The sequence below is a fragment of the Anguilla anguilla genome, chromosome 16 (genome assembly GCF_013347855.1).
Source record: "Anguilla anguilla isolate fAngAng1 chromosome 16, fAngAng1.pri, whole genome shotgun sequence".
Classification (NCBI taxonomy): Eukaryota; Metazoa; Chordata; class Actinopteri; order Anguilliformes; family Anguillidae; genus Anguilla; species Anguilla anguilla.
In genome coordinates, this window is record NC_049216.1 from 29,466,856 (window position 1) to 29,489,355 (window position 22,500).

The 22,500-nt window shown below is 47.8% G+C and overlaps 1 protein-coding gene across 1 annotated transcript in view; it reads right to left on the reverse strand.

Annotated features, from left to right (window-relative positions):
• Window positions 1-17,390: 17,390 nt before the first annotated feature.
• The window catches only part of LOC118215245 (C-type lectin domain family 18 member A-like), a 17,756-nt gene continuing 12,646 nt past the window's right edge, over window positions 17,391-22,500 (reverse strand). The window contains exons 7-12 of the mRNA XM_035395819.1: window positions 21,825-21,917; window positions 21,326-21,432; window positions 20,795-20,924; window positions 20,439-20,535; window positions 20,120-20,211; window positions 17,391-18,217 (exon numbers count right to left, since the gene is read on the reverse strand). Coding sequence (XP_035251710.1) covers window positions 18,168-18,217; window positions 20,120-20,211; window positions 20,439-20,535; window positions 20,795-20,924; window positions 21,326-21,432; window positions 21,825-21,917 — 569 coding nt within the window. The 3' untranslated portion in view covers window positions 17,391-18,167. The remainder of the gene's footprint in view (window positions 18,218-20,119; window positions 20,212-20,438; window positions 20,536-20,794; window positions 20,925-21,325; window positions 21,433-21,824; window positions 21,918-22,500) is intronic.

Consider the following 22,500-nt stretch of genomic DNA (forward strand, 5'->3'; position numbering starts at 1 on the left):
CTTCCAGACCAGTAATCAGCTTAATTAATCTGACTGAGCAATCAGGCGCTCAGGTAGAACAGCAAGCAGACGAGCACCCCCAGGAGCCCCCCCAGGAGCCCCCAGGAACACAGTTCAGGAGCCTGGTTACTCCAGTTTGTAAAATATTCACACCGCGTTCGCCCCGAGAAACCGAGGCTCGCCGTTTTCCTTGATTAGAGGAATTCCGCCCGGTTCCTTCCGTGGAGGACGTTCCAGCATTCCGTGCTGCCCCGCCCTGCTCCCACCCCCCCCCCCACCCCCCCACCCCAACCACCACCCCCCACCCGCACTCCGGAACACTCAGAGGGCGATTCTCAGAAAGCACTGCAGTTAAACCAAAAGGAAAATCAATGAGGTGGGAATTATTAATAAGGCCTATCCTCCACTCTGAAAGAGTCATCATGCTCATTGTAATTACCACGGGCATTGGGAAACTGCACTCTGATAATATAGCATACTGACAAAACCCCTTTATCATTACACAAGCAGACCGTAGCACCATCTAAATTACACTTTAACTAAAGAACTGTTCCATACGTTTTTGTTTTTTTTTTCCTATTTCAATATTGTTCAATATTTTTTTTCATATAAAGGTTATTCCCAAATATCCAATCTGATAAATACAATAATTAAATTTGCAAAACAAGAAATGTTTGGGCGCCACATTTTCTTGGCACCTGTGCACACATTTCTCTTTTAAAAAACCAACGTTGAAATATTTAAATAATAATGTAACCACTAAAAACGTTTAGTACACACAATTCCAAGCAACAAGAATAGCACATATTTGAAAATAATCGAAAAAAGGGGGGAAAGAATGCCGTGTGCTTTTGAGAAATCACAGACTGCGACAAACAAACAAACAATAGATGAGAAGCACGGACCCATGTGTGCAATCCGTCTTAATTTAGCAGAAATGATTCGCCGTTCCGATTGTTCTCCGTGGATCACGGCATTCCGTGCTCCTTCGTCGTCTGAGAACAGTCAAAACATTCTTTGAGAAGGGATCTCGCTGATGACAGCGCAGATGAGCACACCCTCAGTACCTTGCCGTTCGCTATCAGCCTTTTGTTGACGTGATCCAGAGCTTCGGGATCCAATTAACAAACAAGCAAAGAGTCATTTTTCTGCACGTCAAACACATGGCGCTTTAAAAAGCTCTTTCTTTCTTTTTTTTTTTTCCACCGACAGCCATCACATTAGCACCCTGCTCTGCGGCGCTCTTTATCCACGAAGGCTTTAAAATGAACGTCTGCCGTCTCAAGGAATTCGCTGTGACATCATTCTGCGCACGGCCAAAGTTCCGACAGGCCAAATCCAATCCAAACACACCTGACAGTGGAATTAAATTGGAGGGAACAGGGCTGTTCAGTTGGAACCTTCATCTGTAAATCCGCCAGGTGCATTCTTTTTACACCGCGTTTATTGAAGAAGAAGGAAGGATATTTGTCAGTAAGAAGCAACTTGTGAGGTCTGGAAGGGAGGGGTGAGGGTAGTTTTCGGGTTGTGACGGGCCAGCCTGAAGACTCGAGCACGGGGAGTGGGAGGGGTGGGAAGAAGGGGGGGGGGGCTGCTTGGTCTAAAGGCATCCATTCTCATCAGCCAGGAAACCAGCTCCAATCCGGGCTGCTGTCAACAGGCAGCCTGCCAGTCCCCCTCCCCCAGTGGGCCCAAGCATTGGCCAGCAGAGGCTTGCACACATACATAAACACAAATACACAGACACACATGCACACACACACACACACACACTCCCATTCAGACGCACACACATACACATGCACACACACACACACACACCACGGCACACACACCAACACACAGACATACACACACACACCCGTTTCACACGCACCCATACATCCACACACATACCTCGGCACACACACCCGCACACACACCCCAGCACACACACACACACACACCCACACACGCACACACACACACATGCACGCACATCGAGTGTTCACAGAGGTATTACTCCTTCTTGACATATTAATCTTCTCTTTAAATGCACCACTGCACCACACTATAGCACATGCTTTACGGGCAACCAAGAGCTCATTCATTATCATTGCCAGCCTTTTTCTTTTAATTCTCCTTTTTTTCTCCCCAACATTTTCTGCCCGAGACATTCGGCAAAAGAAACCAAATTACCTCCAAGGCCAAGTCCAAGATCACCCAATTCAAGAGAACAGTTTATTTATTCCAACTCTCCTATTACTATTACTGCCTTTATTTAATCTTCATTTTTGTCTTTTTTTTCCTCTCCTACCATACATCAATTCGCAGTGAAGGAAGGAACGCCACTTTGTGAGAGAGTACTGGCACCAAAGGGGAGACATTTTTCCAACTACCTGGCCATAAACCAACCACAGAGCCGTGACTTATGCCAAGGGAGTGTCAGATTAAATAAAACAGCACAGGCTGTTCGGTTGCCACGTCTGTGAAGATCTCTAATTGACGGACTCTGTTTATGCACCAGCACTGCCTTATTTACTTTATCTCCAACGTTTGAATTGAAGCTCATGTACTCCCCGCAGCCTTCCGGGCATAAACATGCGAGAAATTCTGAAGCCTGAATACTGAATTATATTAGATCAATATTTTAGGACCGCGTTCACAGTCTCCTGAATATAGACACATTTTTTAAAAGCTTTTTTTTTTTTTTTTTTTAAAAAGCTTTAACTGTTTTTCACAGCTAACAAATCCCTTGTTTGCAGTTGTCACTGAGGGCATTCACAGCAGCAAGGACAAAAACGTATTTGGGGATGCTCAATAATTAAGTAAATATAGAGTTTTAAAAACACCAATCATCAACACACCATTCAATACACGATGGTGTCTAAGGAACACTTCATTCTCTTCAGTTAGCCCAGGTAAGTGCAATACACAAACCACTGGCAGTTCAACAATTCACAATAAAATATCAAATAACTGAAACGCAAAAATGAGGACAAAAATATAGTTAGGTACATTTGTGAAAGGGAGTCAAATATTTCCATATTTAGTGACCTTTGAACTGCGCTAACAATGGAAGATACGTGAAGCAGAGACACGGCAATAACGGCCAGAGCTCTGGGTTTGAAAAGTAACGGTTCCAAGTCTCCCAGCAGCCACTACCATCTGATTCTGAATTTAGATCTTCTTCATAAGAAAAGGCCACTAATTAACAGAGGACAACATAAAACCTCGACAATAATGAGGAGGGAAATTGTTTTCAAAAGCGAGGGGGAAGATATTAGGCGTCTTAGGGGTCCAATTTGTTTCTAGAATTAAAAAACTAACGCATAACATTCATCCCTTTTAATTACAGTCCAGGGCAAGCTTTCTTGAGCATACACAGTTACAGCCTTGTATTTGTATATGTATATGCATGAGCATATTTAGTGCAAGTATAACAGAGTTAAAATAATCTGATCAGGATTTTATGAAAAATGTTCACAGACATGTTTGAAGCCTTTTATGCAGCCCATGGTCATGTGTCTTGTCATTCACATTTTATAGAATTTCCTATGAAAATGTACCCTTTTACACACAACATAGTTAAAGCAGGTAAATTCAGCCTTCATAGTATTACAAAGCACATAACCCCAGTAATGAAATTCCTAATGAATATGACAGATTTATTTATTTATTTATTTTTTTCTTTTGGTTTGTTTATTTGGTTTGGTATGAATAAGAATAAATACTATCCATATAAACACAGTTATAAATCTCTACATCACTCTATAAGGCCTTGATGTGTTGGTACAGCCTGGGCATGTGAATGCAGCTGAAAAGACTTCATGAACTACTGAATCACAGCAGATGCTGATTCTTGGTTCTACGCAGGCTTGGCTTCACACAGTAATAATTTCCTGCAGATTTCATTGTCCTTATTTATGAGAGCATATTTTCATTAGACACCCTGAAAAGGAGTGAACAGATTATGTCTTTGAAGAGAGGCAATTTTTATTTTTTTATTTTTTTGGAAGGGGGGGGGGCAGCTGCTTGAAGATTACTTTCATGGGGCTGTTCAGGGTAAAGCCTCATTCCTGCTTTTACAACAAAGGCCTGTTTTACTGCCTTTTTTGTGCAACAAACGCTGACAAATGATCCGCTTGTTCTCTGCAGAAAATCCCGGCGTAGCCAAGGTCAGACGCTGCGTGACGGTGTCGCGCATGGCGAAGCCCCCCCCCCCCCCCCCACAAAACACATGGTGACCAGGACGCGTTACCGCGACGACGCGTTACCGCAACAACGAGCGGCACCGGCCGCGACGCGCAAATTAACGAGGGGGAGGAGTCACACAAGGGGGGGGAGAGGGGTGATGAAGGGGGCCCCCCCCCAGGCCCCTCAGGTCGGAGCTGAAAGGTTTTGTTTTTTTTTTTTAGTTTGTTTTTTCGGTGCAAAAGCAAAGCTTTATAAATCCGTCCCAAATTCGGGTTCCAAGGGGATTTTTGGCTCGCCGCTCCAGAAACAAGCTGTGCAGTCACATCGGAGGTGCGCCCGCTGCCAGTTCGCCAGTTTCACGGGGCGCGGAGCGCGCCAGCTTCCAGCCCGAGCCGCGCATTCCATTCATCTCACGTCCCGAAGTGGTTTAAAATGTGGGCCCTTCCAGTGTGGCAGACAGATCAATATTGCACATAGCATTTATACGTGATAAATACAACAGCGCTTCCACACAACAACAAAAAAAACACCAGCAATAAGGAGGGCCTCTACAGAAAGAGAACTATGTTTTAACTGAAAGGGTTTCATCACAAGACCAGATGCAGTATATATATATATATATATATATATATATATATATATGAATGTTTGATTTTTGCGGGGAAACTATTTTTTTCCCCTACCTTTGAATGCAGGACCCCTAGTCGTGACAGGCCCTCAGAAATGGATTATATAGAGAGAAGCTTTCAGGATTTTAGCTTTTGGGGCTTTGTGTGCCATCAACCTGCACATTTGTTCGTGGTGGAGCTTTGTGAAGAGGTCACTTCAGAGCCAGGTCCAGACATCAGATAATCTGTCATCTGTAGCCCTGTAGCCTGTTTGAACCAGCCTGTGTACCTGTCTCTTTGTTCATAACAGTGCTGCCCCCTACAGGGTGTAGAGAGAATGCCCTCAGCCCTCCTGGGTACTTTCAACCCCACCACCCTCCCCCTAGCCTGATTTACCACCACAAAAAATTCCCCCTGCTGCCTTCAATCTGATGGAGGCCTCAAACAGAGACTTCAAACACTCACCCTGCATTGACCTCTCCTTCAATGTCCAATATCACCGTTTTTCTACAGTTCTCAGTAATTCTTTCAACAAAGCCCACTTTATCAGATCACCAAATACTTTCAGCTCAAAATATAAGGCACCATTTTCTGTGCAAAAGCACAATAACATGACATCTGCTAGACATCACAAAATAATATCTCCAAATGGTTTGAAAGATGTCAATATTTTTTTTTTAAAGTCACTTATGCGAATGTAAGACATAAAAATCAGCATATTTTTACTATAACAATTTTATAATTTCCATACCTCCCATAACATCTTTAGCCATGTTTTATTTATAGCCATATGTGTCCCTGTTGCATTGTACTGCACATCCCTTCAGAAAAACGGGGTAACAATAGGATGCACTTTCGTTTTAAAGTCTTCTTTGGCCTTGAAGGGATAGATGCACTTTCTTTAGTCACATGAGCCTCGGTGAGTGAAGGTTGACAATAAGCCAAGAAGATGGCTGTCGCAGTGACCCAGACATGACCCAGACATGAAGCCGCTGCACTACCCAGAATGCCCTGCAGCCCACTCTCGGCCCCCGTCTGGCCCTGCATGAGGCAGGACGGATATCGGCCCAGTTCCACAGCGACTCCTCCAATCGCCTGCCACCTGATTCAGCAGCGTGACATGTCACTGTGTTGTCATGGCAGCTCTCGGAGGGCACAGAGGGGGGCGGTTTCTCAGGCTCAAAGCTGTCTTCCCCCACACCCGATTGAGCTCAGCACCTGTTGCTTCCCCACATCAATATCGCCGTCCATCTCACACCCAAGACTCTCCGGCTCCCGTTTCCCATAATGCATCACGACGGGGAGCCGGGAGAAGAAGCCGCGCTCCTCAGCCCCCCCTGCGGGGTCATCATCGCACAGATATTAGCTTCGCTGAACCGTCATCGCTCAGAGCTTGGCCATGGCCCACTCATAGCGCCGCTCCACCAAACCTCAGCCCCGCCCAACAGGGGGCAGGACCGGGGAACAGTCCCGCCCTGCCCCGCCCCTCCCCAGATAACGACCCTCGCCCCCTCGCCCCCCCCCACACAGAGAACCTCTGCTCGCGATAACGCCAGCCGCCACGCCGCCACGCCGACGCTTTGAAGTTAATGAGACAAACTATCAGCTGCCTGAGTTTTAATTAGAAAAACGAATGAAATGATTACATTTTAATTAACGCTGTCATTTCTAATTAAGATATGAGATCCTTGAGAGGCCATTTCCTCTGCTGGATTTTTTTTTGTTTTTATTTATCCATAAATGTATTTATATAATATATATATACATGTATAATTATATATATATATATATATATATGTGTGTATTTATGTATTATGTATTTACTCTCTCTGGCCCTATTTCCACCCCTCTATCCTCAGCCCTACCCTTTAAAAGCACGTTTAACAACCTGAGAGGCACAGCCTCTTCTCTGACTGTGCCAGCTCTTCTCTTCTAGCGCCTGCTGTTCGCCGTCCTCACGCGCAGACACTCCACACAAAGCCCCCCCCCCGCACCCCGCCCCCCCCCCCCCCGAAGTGCCACGCTGCCGTAATCCACCCAGCCAAGGCAGTCGCCGCTGCGCACCGCCGCGTCGGGGGGGGGGGAAGCCCAAAACGCGGCGTCAGGCCCTGGACGCATTCATTAAAAGGGAATATTTAAGCGGTTCTGTTCTTTAATGAGCACGGCGCACAACCGAGCCCCCCCCCCCCCCACCCCCCCCAGCTTCCTTTCCCGCTAAGACCGCACGCTCTGCCGAACACATAAATACGATGCCCGCCAGCGTATGAGCACAGGGCAGTTGGCAGTGCCACCCAACCCCCACGCACACACGCGCACACGCACACACACACACGCGGTTCCAGACCATTACTGGCTTCCGATCCGGAGTTTATTGACAAACCATTTGAAAGCGCCGCTCGGGTTTTGGGGGTTTTTGTTTACGCATTTCAGTTGCGGTATATAGCCCTGATTACGGTTTTACTGTGGAGTGGCTGGACACAGCGGATGATAAAGGGCCCAATGATGTAAGAGACGTGGGGATCTAATTAATCTCATTCATTTTTCCGTCTTTGTTGCAGCGCCGCGTGTGTCACGAGCTAATGGATGGAGGAGCATCAACCTGTGATGAGCAGGGTGGGTTAGATATGAAATCAACTACAGCTCTGCATTGAATAATTATTGCATTACAAGAAGGTGATTTTTTTTTTTTTTAAAGGTCTAATGGAAGTCATTTGCATGACTGTGCCGCAGAAATGGTGGAGGGCAGTTTTTCCTGAAAACTTTTACATTCTGAGGACAGCTCAGTCCAAATTAATGCCATTAAAACCCCTTTACCCCATTTTATGCAGAAACTGGACCGAATCCTAAATGGATTAAATGGCAGAGATACATGACTTCAGTGCTGTTTTTTTTTTAATGAAAGTCAGGTGTGTATTCTCAGAAGAGTATCCTCTTCACTCTATTAAGCTATTCAACGCACACACACGCACATGCACTCACACACACATACACTATTATCTTCCAGCATAATACAGTTTTCTCATTAACTCTTATCAAATGTAATCTTGCATCCAGATACAATGTACCATTCAGAGCAATTGGGGGGGGGGGGGGGGGGGGGGCAGAACCTGCAATGCAGAGGTAGGAGGCACGGGGGCAGTGAAAATGACGGGCTAATACACCATTTGCCTCAGATTGGAAATAATTCACGGCCTTCGTCTAATTAGACAGTTTATTAGATCTGAAATGAAGTGAAAGCTTTTGGAGATTAGAACAGGTGTAACGATGAGAAACAAAAAGGACAAAATCCAGCAGAGCAGGTGTGCTGACCGCTCAGTACGTCCAAACTCACCTGTTATGGTTCCTCCAGCTTCGGAGCAGACCCCCACCAGTTGATCTTAGGCGAAGGAGTTCAGCCAATTTAGCCACGCCCAGGCACTGAAGACAGCCGTGCACATTCTACTGCCAGCAAAAAAAAAGATTGCGAAAGGCACATATTGACATGCATATACTGTTTCTCAATCCGAACATACGTCCCCCCCACACGTGCACACATCGGTAGGTAAACTAGCGTGTGCTTGCGAGCATACACCCACACCAGCATTAATTTGCATTAATTTGATCAATCTAAATAAAGGTAATGAAAGAGGGCTGACCAAAACACAACCTTCATCAGACAGCACAAACCTGGCTTGCTCTGCGCACGCAGAACGAGGATTTCCGACACCAAGGGAGATACGGAGGAGCCTGCTTTGATCTCCGCACAGCGCATAGAGAGTCTGGAATCTATGCGATTGCCTGACTGAGGCTGGGAATCACTGCCAGGACCAACAATCTGCAGGACTGCAACATGACCGCCAGCCAGATCAGGACTTTCAGCTCCAACAAGCACTCTGTCACAGTATACACCAGCATCACTCACTGTCACGGCCACACTCACAGTATATACCAGCATCTCTCACTGCCACACTCACAGTATATACCAGCATTACTCACAGTCACTGTCACACTCACAGTATATACCAGCATCACTCACTGTCACTGCCACACTCACAGTATATACCAGCATCACTCACTGCCACACTCACAGTATACACCAGCATCACTCACTGCCACTGCCACACTCACAGTATACACCAGCATCACTCACTGTCACTGCCACACTCACAGTATATACCAGCATCACTCACTGTCACTGCCACACTCACAGTATATACCAGCATCACTCACTGTCACTGCCACACTCACAGTATATACCAGCATCACTCACTGTCACTGCCACACTCACAGTATATACCAGCATCACTCACTGTCACTGCCACACTCACTGTATATACCAGCATCACTCACAGTATATACCAGCATCACTCACTGTCACTGCCACACTCACAAAATATACCAACATCACTACCACTATCACACAAACACATTCAATAGACCAGCATCCTGCGTGTGTGTGTGTGTGTGTGTGTGTGCGTGTATGTGTGTGTTTGAGAGAGCTAATGAGGACGTGAGCAAGCCAGTGAGTGAGTGAGTGAGTGATTGACTGAAGGGGGGGAGGGGGGGTAGAAGTACAGGAGCATTCTGGATCTCATTACTTTCACAGCACAGTCACATCACAGCGAACCACATCGCTCATCAGGCGGCTTGTTGCTGTACGGGTATCGAGCTCCTGACCCGACTGTTCGACTGTACCGTTTTCCGGAGAGAAGGCGAAGCTTAACACAAGTTCTTAGTTTAACTAACCGTCTGTACATTAAAGGCAAAGTGCAATCGATGTAGCTGCTTACCTCCGCTTCCTCTCCACACCTCCCTGTGATTATCCGCCCCTTCCAACCTGTTGGGTTCACACCAACTCTCTATCTCTTTTTCTCTCTCCCTCTCTATGTCTCTCTCTCTCTCTCTCCCTCCCTGTGTGTGTCTCTCTCTCTGTCTGTCACCCTCCCTTTCTCTCTCCCTCTCTCTCTCACCCTCTCTCTTTCTCTCTCACCCTTTCTGTCTTTCTGTCTCTCTCTCTCCCCCTCTCTCCCTGTGTTTGTGTCTCTCGGCCTCCCTCCCTCTCTCTCTCACTCTCTCTCTCTCTCTCTCTCTCTCTCTCAGCGCCTGCTACAGGATCCTGATTCCTCATTACTATTGAAATGTAAAACACTCTCATTGACTGCTGATTGCAGTGATGATGTGAGCTGCCGGGAGACTTCTTTCATGTACTAAAACGGAGTACTACCTGCAGAATAAATCAGCCATTACGGAGTGGAACTTCATTTTTCGAGAACGCCGCGGCTATCATCGCCACCTTGCGTAATTGCATCTTTCGCCGACGGCCTTCTTCCGCCGCTCGTTTTACAGAATTAATCTGAATCTTACGGCTCCGCGTTCTGCAGTTCAGCGTATTTAACGGGGAACTATCCAATCAGATTGGCCTGTTGTTATTAGAGAGAGCGGACCCACGTTGCTTGAAAGGCACTGCGGTCTCCAAGACTAAGATAAGGGGGGGGGGGGGGGGGGGGGTAAAGGCAGGTATAACCAATGAAATTACCACACGCATATAATTCAAACTATTCCCCAAAATTGTGGCAGTTATCTTGATACCACCAGAAAGCTAAAACCAGGAGGGGTTTTGTTATTGTGGTTTGTTATTATCGCTGAACAAATTTGGAAAAGTACAATAAACATTTATGTGACAAAAAAAACTACGCTGTACATTTAATTATGACCGGAACAATGCCGGCCTCTGAAGTAGACGAAAACAAATTGCGTCAGAAATCTTCTGAACTCAGACAGCTGAAGAAATACCAGTCATTTCATCATCAGATAAAGCATCTATTCTATGCCAATATAAAAATAAGTTATTTTTTTCCCCCCCACAATTCCCAGAATTTCTCTCACACAGAACTCATTCAGTTCAAATACCATAGAGGTCACCAGTGACCAGAGGGCCAGGTGCCCTGGTTCCTGGAGGATAGATGGGCCGGGGAGTGGGAGTAAATCTGCCCATGATGGGCAGAAAATCTAAGAGGTATCTACAGAGACACAGAAAGCTCTTTTGTTGAGCTTGATTTGCTGCAGTCAAGCAATCAATAAAGAAACAGAAAGCATGAAGGCAACATGAGGGCAACAGAGAATTCAGCGTGTGTGTGTGTGTGTGTGTGTGTGCGTCTGTATGAGTGTGATTGTGTGTGTGTATGAGTGTGTGTGTGTCTGCATGCGTGTGTGCGTGGGTGTATACATGTGAATGCTTGTGTGTGCGTGTGTGTGGTTTATTGTTACGATTGGGTTTTATTGTTTTTGAGTTTGATCATTTTTTACTGATTGTTTGATTGTTTCTGTTATTTATCGCATGATTGTTTTTATTGGCTGTGGGTTTTCTTATCTATTGTGTGTACCAATTTAAGAAAAAAGGAACAACAAGCAATGCTGGGCTGAATGGCCTGCTCTCGTCTTTTTCTGATGCTGTAATGTGTGTGTTTGTGTGTGTGTGTGTGTGTGTGAGAGAGAGAGAGAGAGAGAGAGAGAGCATGCGTGTGTGAGAGAGAGTGCATGTGTGTGTGTGTGTGTGTGACGGAGAGATCGAGTGAGAGAGAGAGAGAGAGCATGTGAGTGTGTGTGTGTGACGGAGAGATCGAGTGAGAGAGAGAGAATGAGAGAGAGAGAGAGAGCATGTGTGTGAGTGTGTGAGTGTGTGAGGGAGCGATCGAGTGAGAGAGAGAATGAGAGAGAGAGAGAAAGGATGGGTGAATGTGTAGGGACACACCTCAGTGGGCAGGTTCAATAAAGGTGTTGGGTCTTTAAATAACAGGAAGCTACACTTCCCCCCGAGCAACTGCACCACACACTTTAATTGGTTCGCGGCCCCCCTCTCCTCGCCTGAATGGAAAGTCATTTAGAGACATTCGTTTTCAAAGGATATTGTAATTGTCATCCCTCCTCTCCAATCGCCGCCAGTTGAGAAATTGCATTCCCGTTTGCCATACAATGCGGCGTCCCTGTCCAACCCTGGTGAAAAATATAGCTTCCATTAGCATGACAATGGCAGCTAATTCCACTGTCAGCGCCTCCGGTCCCCCTCAATTCTGAATTCCCCTTTTTACCCGGGCCTTATCAGGAGGGCGCCACGGAAACGGCGGGCAGTCACGCCGACTTCGGCTGCGCACCGCGCGCCCCGGCTGGGGCTGCGGCAGGAGCACGGGCGCGCACACACATGCGAACACACGATCGTGAGTGCGCACACACACGCACATGCACACACATGCAAACACTCGAACGCGAGCGTGCAAGCACACACGCACACACGTGCATGCACACACAAACGCACAAGTGCATGCACACGCACATGCATGCACGCACAAACATGCACACTCATGCACACACACACACACGTACACGCAACACCCTCCAGAACAACTGCCAGTCTTAATAAAGATTAGCAAAAAGCTGTAAGAGGGGAAAAACAGCACAAGCAGAGTTATGTGCTCAGAGAAACAGAGGTTCTGTAAATAAGTTAAATTGTATTTCCCAAAAAGATACTATTTGTATTATATACAAATATTATGCACGCACACAAACATATATGCACAAATGCATACACACTTGGACATGTAGGTTGGGGCATGCACACACACACACACACACACTTCACAAGATCATGCAGATTCATGCAGCCCATCGAATTTCAGGCAGAGCCGGGGAAGTAAGGAACGCACTCTCAGCCCAGCACCTTCTCACGCTTCAGTGTAGCGCCTCTCTGCACAGTCTCACGCGCCGCACCGCCGCAATCAATACTCCATTTGCAGGTCAGCTGTGCACAAATTAGATTGTGAGCCTGATTCTCCATCTCGCCCCTGTTCCAGAGGGGCAGGGGAGAATACCAAAGACCCGTGTTTGTTTGATTAATGAGCGGGAACGTCTCCGAAAAACGTCTCTCAAACGCCCCGGGCCGACTCAAAGCTGTCTTTAGCGCTGACGAGAGGCGAAGCGCGAACAATATTTTCCCTTTTTGTTTTTGTTTTTTTTTTTGTGACACGGTGATGCTGCCAAATGTTTGTGAGCACAGCTTACAGTATCGTCCAATCTGCTCAGCGGACCGGATCAGGAGCTGGCACTCATCGATGGGGAGGGGGGAAAAATAAACTAAGAAACGAGGAGGAAAAAAAACAGCGGACACATTCACCTTCGGCCAGAAGTGCGGCTCTGGGAGAGTGCTGTGACCCCCCCCCCCCCCAGCGGGACAGGAGAGGAACCTCCCAAAGACAGGCTCCCCAGGAGCCCAGGAGCTGTGGGACACCCTGACTTTCAGGCACACAGAGAGGCCACGGCCAAAGGGGGGGGGGGGGGGGGAATAAAAAAAAAGACGGGCGAATGAGCGTGACCCCGTTTGAGCAGCTGCGGATGACAGCCATCGGGCCCCGGCGGACGGGAGGATGAGGGATGTAGAGATTAAATGAAGTGTCAGGACACATCAGAGCGGATTAGCACACGCACACCGCCCTCCCCCGACGGCGGGGAGATCTGATTGAGCGAGGAAAGCGGCGGCGTCCCTATCATAATGGAATCCCTCCACATAAATCAAACACTCAATATTCTGGAGGTACAAGGCCCCTCACATACTGAAGGGCGGGGGGCAATGGGGGGAGGGGAGGGGGGGCACCAAAGCAACTAAACTCCGGCCCGTCTGCTGCACTAAAGCTGAATGAAGAGCGCAGAGGTGGTGGGGGGGGGGGGGGGGACTTTAATGAGGCCATATATCATTGAAAGAAAAACAATCTGTGATAATTCATGATGTGAGAGTCATCACTCAGGGCTCGGATGTCAGAGCACACCCATGTGTCATTTTTAGAGTGAGAGCAGCAGCCGTCCACCCCCAACACACCCCCGGGAGACGGGAGGGTGGGAACCCCAAACCCCTGACCTGTGACTCCTCCCACCGGGAGCAGGGTGGGTGAGTGGGCGGGGCTAACACATCGCCCCTTCTCCTCCCTCCATCCCGGGACAGCAGCAGCTGTGACGCAGTGGGGGGGGCGTACACCAGAAGTGCTGACTGAAGAGGTTTCCCCGACCATCCTCTGGCGTGGGGGGGGGGCGGGCTTCCCAGCCCACGCGATAAGGGCACCGTGCGCTGCAGATTACACGAGGTTACCAGGGAGGGGGGACAGTTCAATTAGTCCCCATTGTCATGGAAATGAGTCGGGTTCACGCATTCTCAGCACCGCCGTTCGGCCCCCAGCCCCGTACCCAGAAAAGGATCGCTCCACCACAGCAGCCCCGCACCCAGAAAAGGATCACTCCACCACAGCAGCCCCGCACCCAGAAAAGGATCACTCCACCACAGCAGCCCCGCACCCAGAAAAGGATCACTCCACCACAGCAGCCCCGCACCCAGAAAAGGATCACTCCACCACAGCCTACAGCTCCAGTACTTTCACCATTCTATTTTAACCACCTAACCCTCCTTGAGCAACGAAGCTGAAACAGGGCCGTCATTAACGTGAAAGAAAGAAAGTTCAAAATTACGCTAACAGAGTAGTTTTGCTTTGTCCACACAGCTTCTGAAACACCGAACGCTTTTCAACGCTTCAAAAAATCGCCCCTCGAACAGCCTCTGAGGGATGTGTCTCACCGACGGGGTGTTGTTTGTCCCACGTGATCGAAGATCAATCAAATCGATCAAAAGCCTCTGAGAATTTCAGTGAGTGCATTTTCGTGGCAAAACCCGGCCTGAAAGCACTTAAAACTGCATCGCTGCGAGAGTCAGATAAAAGCGCCCCTCTTTTATGAGGTGTGACCCCATCTGTTTACTGCCGCGCTGAAAATAAATTGGTTGTGTAGTAACAGCAAGTCAAATGAATGAATCTGGGAAGAGAAAGGAGAAAGAGAGAGAGAGAGAGAGAGTACAGGGAGGGAGGGAGAGTGAGTGAGAGAGGAGTGCGGCTATAATTCCTTTTGAAGACTGGAGGAACTCGGAAGCTCCACTTGCCAAATATTACCTCAGACAACACAGGCAGCGGTCCAATGCAAACCAAGTCTAGTCTGAGTATTATCTGCAGTAATTTGTTATTTTCTATCTGGGAAACTGGCTCAGAGAGTAAGATAAGGGTTTACGGAGGGAGCTGGGATGAGGGGGGGGGGGGAGTGTGCAAGATTACCCAGTAAAGAGTGTAATTGATTTTTTTTTTTGGGGGGGGGGGGTGAAATCATCTAAATTGTCGCATTTTCTATTATCTGCAGCTTACAGCAGCACAGAAAAACTGGAATAATTATTTTTTTTTTTTTTTGATAACACCACTTTTCTTTGCAATTACAGCGGAGAGTTCCCAAGCGCGAAGGCTCCCTGATGGAGACGCACGCACAAATACCACCGAAACGTAAAAACGTTCTCTCGCCCTGGTCCTGTTCCAGGCCCCCCCCCCCCCCACGGCCAAGTTCACAGAGAGCACCCTCCAGATGGACACCCTGTGCATCCACAGGGGGCTGTGCATCCACACAGGAAAGGGTCCCTTCTCAGGGACACACACCGCTGCGCTACCTGTACCTGTAACCTGTGACTGACAGTTTAATCAAGCAGTCTGTGGCCGTGAGTCCATAAGAAGCTTTGCATACCACAACGCTGAGAGATCATACCAATGCATGCGCGCATTCTTTCTTAAATCTTCCGTTGCCTTTCATACCTCTGCTGTCCAGACCGCTCACCTCTCGCGCGCTTCCAAGATTCACATCGATCTGATCCTCACAGGGGGACTTTCACGTTGTTTTATGAAGGAAAAAAAAAAAGAAAAAAAAAAGATCAACTTGCCTTGGACAAGTCCGCAATCCGCAAGGTCTGAATGAAGCCACAGTGACCCGCATCACACCAAAGCCCAGATTGGGGGCAAAATATCGATTCCCCTGTAGCATAACAGGATCATAAATCACCAAAAAAAAGGCAGGCGCAGCAGGTTTTAGTCCGGGACATGTCATTAGGAAACTGTGACGGGAAGTTCACAGGGGCAGGGCTGAATTGGTTTCGTCCAACCAGACGTAGGATCCGCAGGTTGCCAGCCAATGCGTCGTGTCTCCAGTCATGCTGCAGGTATCCAAAGGCTAGCATTGCAGATGCACTCGCTATGTTCATACTTCAGGGTCAGTAAAGTGAAAAAAAAACACTGCACTTCCTTCAGCTGAATGGATGCACAGCAGTGACTTGAGGCACAATTCTAGCATGACACAGCTCCTGCACAACCCTATTTTGAAAGACATCCAGTTATAAAATTGTAAATTGAAGATTTATCACAGCTGACTTAAGTTGTCTGTAGAATCAGAACCAGATGAAGTCAAATGTATAGGAATGATAATGTAACAAAGAAAAAAAAACAATGCTGCGGTGTCTAGCTGCTTTAGGAACAATGTTTTTTGTTGCTAATAGCATCAGGGGTGAAACTGAATGGAACTGAACAAAGGATTTTTCCCCTTGCATCTGTATGACAACCACAGAATTATTCTTCCAAACAAGGTAGTCACATTTAACTATATACAAGAGAATTGTTCTTCCCAGGAGTGTGTTCATATTAGAGTAAATTTGTAGAGAACTGAAAACAAAAAGGATCACAAAATGGTGATGAGTCAAAGAAATCATTTTGCCCATGATTATATCCTGTAATATGTCACCATCTAACTAATTAAGTCAATTTAGCAGTCAACTGCCTTCTCTGTTTAAATTCAAAGAGAAGCCAAAAAATCCAGTTTAAAAATCTGGTTGCTAAGTGACTTCTACCTTCAAAGTGGTATTTGCCTTGTAGTTTTGGCCTTGGTGTGAAAGCACCTGTGGGTTCTCTTCACACCACCATCTGTATCTGCTGAAAGAGTCTCATCATGAGCATTAACCTTGTGACACAAAAGAGCACATTTCACACTCACTCACTCACTCACACACTCATACACAGACAAAAACAAAACATTAGCAAAATAATAATCTCATATTTATTTAAATCAATTTAATTATCTATTCCAGACAGCAGTCTTCATGACCTGTAGTCAGTGCAATCAATGTAAGGTTGCTAAACCTACAGTAATGTTTATGAATTAATACTAGAGATCAGTACAAATCTCAGTGCTAGGATTATTCTACTCTGGTATACTGACTTCTCAACAATCTTACAGGTTTGGGTAAACTATAACCATTTACAGTTCAAAGTCAAGACTTATTTTGGCATTTACACAGAACCTACATTTCTCTTCAGCAACCAGCTACAAAACAAACAACTGACAAAATGAGGTTCTTCAGCTCATTAGCAAGAAAAACAAAACAAATGTACATTTTGATAAATATCTGCATATCCATGCCCTGGGGGTAGGACCCCAGACGGTGGCGAGGGAATGGGGAAAGACCACACTGCCAGGCTGCTGAGAGATGCCAGGGAGATCTCTGCCTGCCCCCCCCCCAGGCCTCCCCCCCCCCCCCCGCCCCGGGCAAGCTACAGGCTGGCACCCAGCTCCCGCTCCCTGAGCCTCCGACTCCCCAGCAGGAGAGAGGGAGAGAGAGAGAGAGAGAGAGAGAGAGAGAGAGAGAGAGAGAGAGAGAGAGAGAGAGAGGACAGAGACAGAGAGAGGCAGGGAGGGAGAGGATGAAAGAGGGAGAGAGAGAGGAAAGAGGGAGAGAGAGGGAGGGAGAGGGAGAAAGAGGGAGAGAGGGAGGGAGGGAGAGACAGAGAGAGAGAGAGAGAGAGAGAGAGACGGCGCACTCCAGCAGGTTGGGATTAGCGCTGCCATTTCCCAGCAATGTGTTTATCGGCTTTATTAATATGCATGCGCCGGAAGACTGAAGGCTCGGCGATGCCGGCCGGCTGCCGAGCGGCTGCAAGGGGGGAGGAGGAGGAGGAGGAGGAGGAGTGAAGGGGCTGAGGAGAAAGGGGACATTTTGGATTTCGGATGCGAGGGCCAAGGGAACAGCCGGGGGGCTGGTGGACGAAACGCCTCATGCCGAGAGGCTGTGTGTCTGTAAAGTCCAGGGGTGGGGGGGGGAGGGGGGGGAACATCCCTGGAGCGAGCAGAGAGAGGCATCCTGTAATGCTTAACTAAAGCAGCACGTCCCAGCCCTGGCCGTCGCAGTGGGAGCGTCGAGGGGGAGCAGCCGGTTTCGAGCAGAGAAGGAGAGAGAGCAGCGCTGCGTCTTTGGCTGATCCACGCAGGTGACGGCAGTGCTAACTCAGGCCTGTTCGGAAACAGGCGGCAATGTGCGACGATCCGTCGGTTACTGGGAGTAATGGTAACACTATAAGGAACTGGATGCGTGACGTGGAGGCAAATCGAGCGCAGCCAGCAGAGGGCGCCCTCTGACCCGACACTCTGCTCGCCCCAATGACAGACAGGTCACTACTGCAGCACAAACTAATTGACTAAAGAAGGCAGCCAAAATCTACTGTCCTGGAACTGTGATCATGTCCTCCTTCCTCTACCAACTTCCCAGAGGGCTATGTGCTCAGGAGCTGTGGACACACACACACACACACACACACACACACACACACACACACCATTACTTAAAGCCCCAAGTGAATGATTAAAACAATTGTGCTCAAAGTGAAACGGTTAATGACACAAATCCCCTCCAGAAAAGCAATGAAAATTCGGATTCAGTTCGGCAGACATTAATGTTCCATGTAAGATTACAAAAGCCATTCAAACAGAGTCACTGATTCCCCCGCAAAAAAAACTTGTTCCTGGAGCACAAACCACTACTGTCGTTCCCATTTCCCTATTTTAAATACACAACTTTTTTTTTGTTTTGTTCTTGTTCAAGCACACAATGCTCCAGTTCTCCAGGTAACCAGGAGGATGAAGTAATGAGCACATCATCCTGCAGAGATGCAGCTGGTCCCCCCCCCCCCCCCCCCCCCCCCAGGCCCCCCCTCCCTTAGTCTGAGAGCTCCACTTTCTGAATTTCTCCCTTATCATTCCTATTTTGCCAATTAACAGACTGCACGTGGATGTAGCTTTCCAATTAAACTGGCGGGGGGGGGGGGGGGGGAGAAAAGCTATTAATCATAGGCAAATTAATTTATTTTGTAATTTGTTGCTCTATTGAGTTTTATTTTTAATGGGGGTCCTGTAGATGGCAGACGTGTTGGTAATGTACTGTACAGTCACCTAGTCATCCAGGTGCACCCACCTTTCATCCATCTTTATTCCTTTAAAAAAAAAAAAAAAAAAAACCCATCTGCCATTATAGCTCAGAGACATATAAATGGTTCTTAAACTCAAACCGTTAAAAACAACATCCGGTAACGCCGCCTACATTAAAAAGGTGCTCTTTATGATTGATACGCATCGCTCCAGTAGAACAAACCACAGAAAAGGCAGCACACACCTTCTCTCCTTATCTCGCCGTGCAACGGACCATAAATATGGCCTGTCACCCCCATGGAAGTGACACGTATTGATCACAAACACACTCTGTGTTACGCTACATTGATTAAACGTGAGTGTAGCGGAATTGTACATCATCAAAATGCAGCGACAGCGTGTCGGACGTGTTCTTAACGACGAATGGTTCGAGATAAAAACCGGAGAGCGTTGCAATCAGCAGAAAGTACCTTTGTTTTATTTCACAAGCCTTCTGGTTTTATGTGCGCACTTCAGCATCATTAAAGGATAAAATAAAAACAAAAGGTCTCGTGTTTGACGGCGCTGGTGGGTGATCGCGTCCTTTTCATTTCGCCAAGAAATAATATTTGTTAAGCGCCGATTAGTCGAAGCGGTACAAAAACTAGACAAACAGAGCGCACGCACGTTATTAAAGTGAGTTATTGTACATTTACTGCTCTGCTCTCACCCTGTAGATCATTTACCGTGTCGGAGGCTAAAAGATGACTTTCGATTCACAAATAAAACAAAATGTATTTGCGAAAGCACATTCAAACCATCAAAGCGCATTGGAGTCAGCCTGAGGGGTAAATCAAAATCAGTTTGTTTTGATGCTTCTTTACTTGTGTAAACACACACTGTATTTATGTATTTATGTTAGATGAATAAGTGTATTGTTAAAAAGGTGCCACTTTCACCAACATCAGTTGCCAGCTCCATTATAGCTATGCATACAATTTTCGCATGAAAAAAAAAATGTGCAGACCATAACCGAATGGTTGCACGCTATATATTTAGATAAAATTATAATGCGAAAAATACTTAACACTAGTGGAAAAAAATGGCGTAGCTACCATCCGGCTGTGGCACAGCTGGCTCAAACCAACCAAAGCCAGGGATACCAAGCCCTTTGTGCGGTGTTCCCTGCTCTCTGATAGAGAAGGCTGAGAGACTGGCTGCCTCCTGCAGCAGAGTCCGGGGCTGCCGCACACGGGGGGAGGTGGAGGGGAGGGGCCGGGACTCACCGAACTGGCAGATGTACCGGTTGCGTGTTTTACAGCGCTGGTCATTCCAGTTGAAAGCGCTGGCAGCCTGCAGCTCCACGCAGTTCCCGAAGCTGCGGCAGAGAGAATGGGGGAGACCTCTAGTGGTCAGATGGGGGGAAAAACACCAGAATATCACCAAGCAGAAGAGCTGACTAAAACTCGAACCCCCCTCTCAAGTACATAAATTCTAAATCAAGACAAGAACTTCAGAAACGTATTTTAAGTTTTGAAAAAAAAAAAACAGTAACCACAGGACCAACCTGTACGCACAGGGGAGGCGGCCTCCCCTCTCACTCACCCCTGATTGTCGGGCTGCCCGAAGGCGAAGCTGGTGAACGAGGGCCCCTCCCCGGAGTCCCAGCGAAATGAGTCCTTTGAGGTTTTATAGGTCAGACCTGCATCAGAGAAAGCGACGATGAAGCCGAGCGCATGCCGCCAGAGACACGAGGAGCGCTCTCTCTAAATGCCATCAGTCACAGACGAGGGCCGAGCCGAAACGCGCTCTCAGTCAACACTCCCAAACTCCTTTGTGCGCTCCCTCGCTTTGATTAAACAACAGCGCGTTCAATCACCCGAAGCTGAAAAGAAAACCGCATTCGCCATCGTGCTTCACACGAGAGCGGGTGTGGGGACAGGAAGGACAGGGGCCTTTACCAATCCAGAAATTGCCTGTCTCGAAGTCCGGGTCTTTGACCTCGTTGGTGGTCTCCAGCTGGCTGAGGTAGAACGCCAGGATGTCCTGGACCTTCTGGTTGTGGATCTGAGCTAGAATCCCTCCTTTGGCCTGAGTATCACCAGAGAAATTAACACATTTATACACACATGCTCAGTCACAAAAATACAAATACACGTGCACATACACACACACACACACACAAACGCACATGCACACACACACACGCACACAAACACGCGGATGGAAGCGTGCGCACAAACACACACACACACACACAGCTAAAGGTTCTGTGAGACACACCTAGACATTTACTAACGCTTTTTCCACCACTGACAGATGAAGCTAAGGACTACATATTCCCATTACAAACAAAGGAGGCACTACAAACAATCAGCCGTTTTCATTTCTCCAGTGAAATCCTGATTCAGAGAATCACGGCTGGGAAGACCGGTTCCTGCCGCTTGCTCTCCTCCTCGTTGTGACAGAGCTGAGGCGGCGTGGAGCCTCACCTGGCAGCGGGCCTTGGCTCCGTAGTAAGTGTCTGCCTGCGGAGACACCATGAAGCACTCCCCATCGATCCGCACATCGCAGCTGTGGAAGGGGAACCGCACCTTCTCTGCGCAGGGGAGAGAGCATCGGAAACGGCGTTTGGCAGTTGGACTGAATAAGCAGAGGGCAGGAAGCACTGGCTACAGTCATTAGAGAGAGAAGATCAGAGCAGAGTCCAGCGCATTGTTAATTTAATTGGGCCATCAATCAAGAGAGACCTGCCTCCCAGTAGGGAGTAGGCAGGCTCCTCACATACAGTAGCATCTGTCTGCAGTCAGTGGCACAGCACACTGAGCATACAGAAAACCATAAAACAAGAGGAATCCTTTTAATCCCATATGAGTAGTAACTGTAACATCCATCAGATAGAGGGGAGACCCCCCCCCCCCCCCCCCCCCCCCCCCCCCCAGCGGAATGACTGGACCTGTCACATGATGTCATCACAGCGGGGGCCCCCACCTGCACACTGCGCTCCCCCGTAGCCCACGTCACATAGGCAAGAGCACTCCTCCTCTCGGTACCGCCCGTGCACACACTGGACACTGCAGCGCACTGGAACACAAACACACTGTCAGCACTGGAACAACAAACACACCGTCAGCACTGGAACAACAAACACACTGTCAGCACTGGAACACAAACACACTGCAGCGCACTGGAACACAAACACACTGCAGCACACTGGAACACAAACACACTGTCAGCACTGGAACACAAACACACTGTCAGCACTGGAACACAAACACACCGTCAGCACTGGAACACAAACACACTGTCAGCACTGGAACACAAACACACTGTCAGCACTGGAACAACAAACACACTGTCAGCACTGGAACACAAACACACTGTCAGCACTGGAACACAAACACACTGTCAGCACTGGAACAACAAACACACTGTCAGCACTGGAACACAAACACACTGCAGCGCACTGGAACACAAACACACTGTCAGCACTGGAACACAAACACACTGTCAGCACTGGAACAACAAACACACCGTCAGCACTGGAACACAAACACACTGCAGCGCACTGGAACACAAACACACTGTCAGCACTGGAACACAAACACACTGTCAGCACTGGAACACAAACACACTGCAGCGCACTGGAACACAAACACACTGTCAG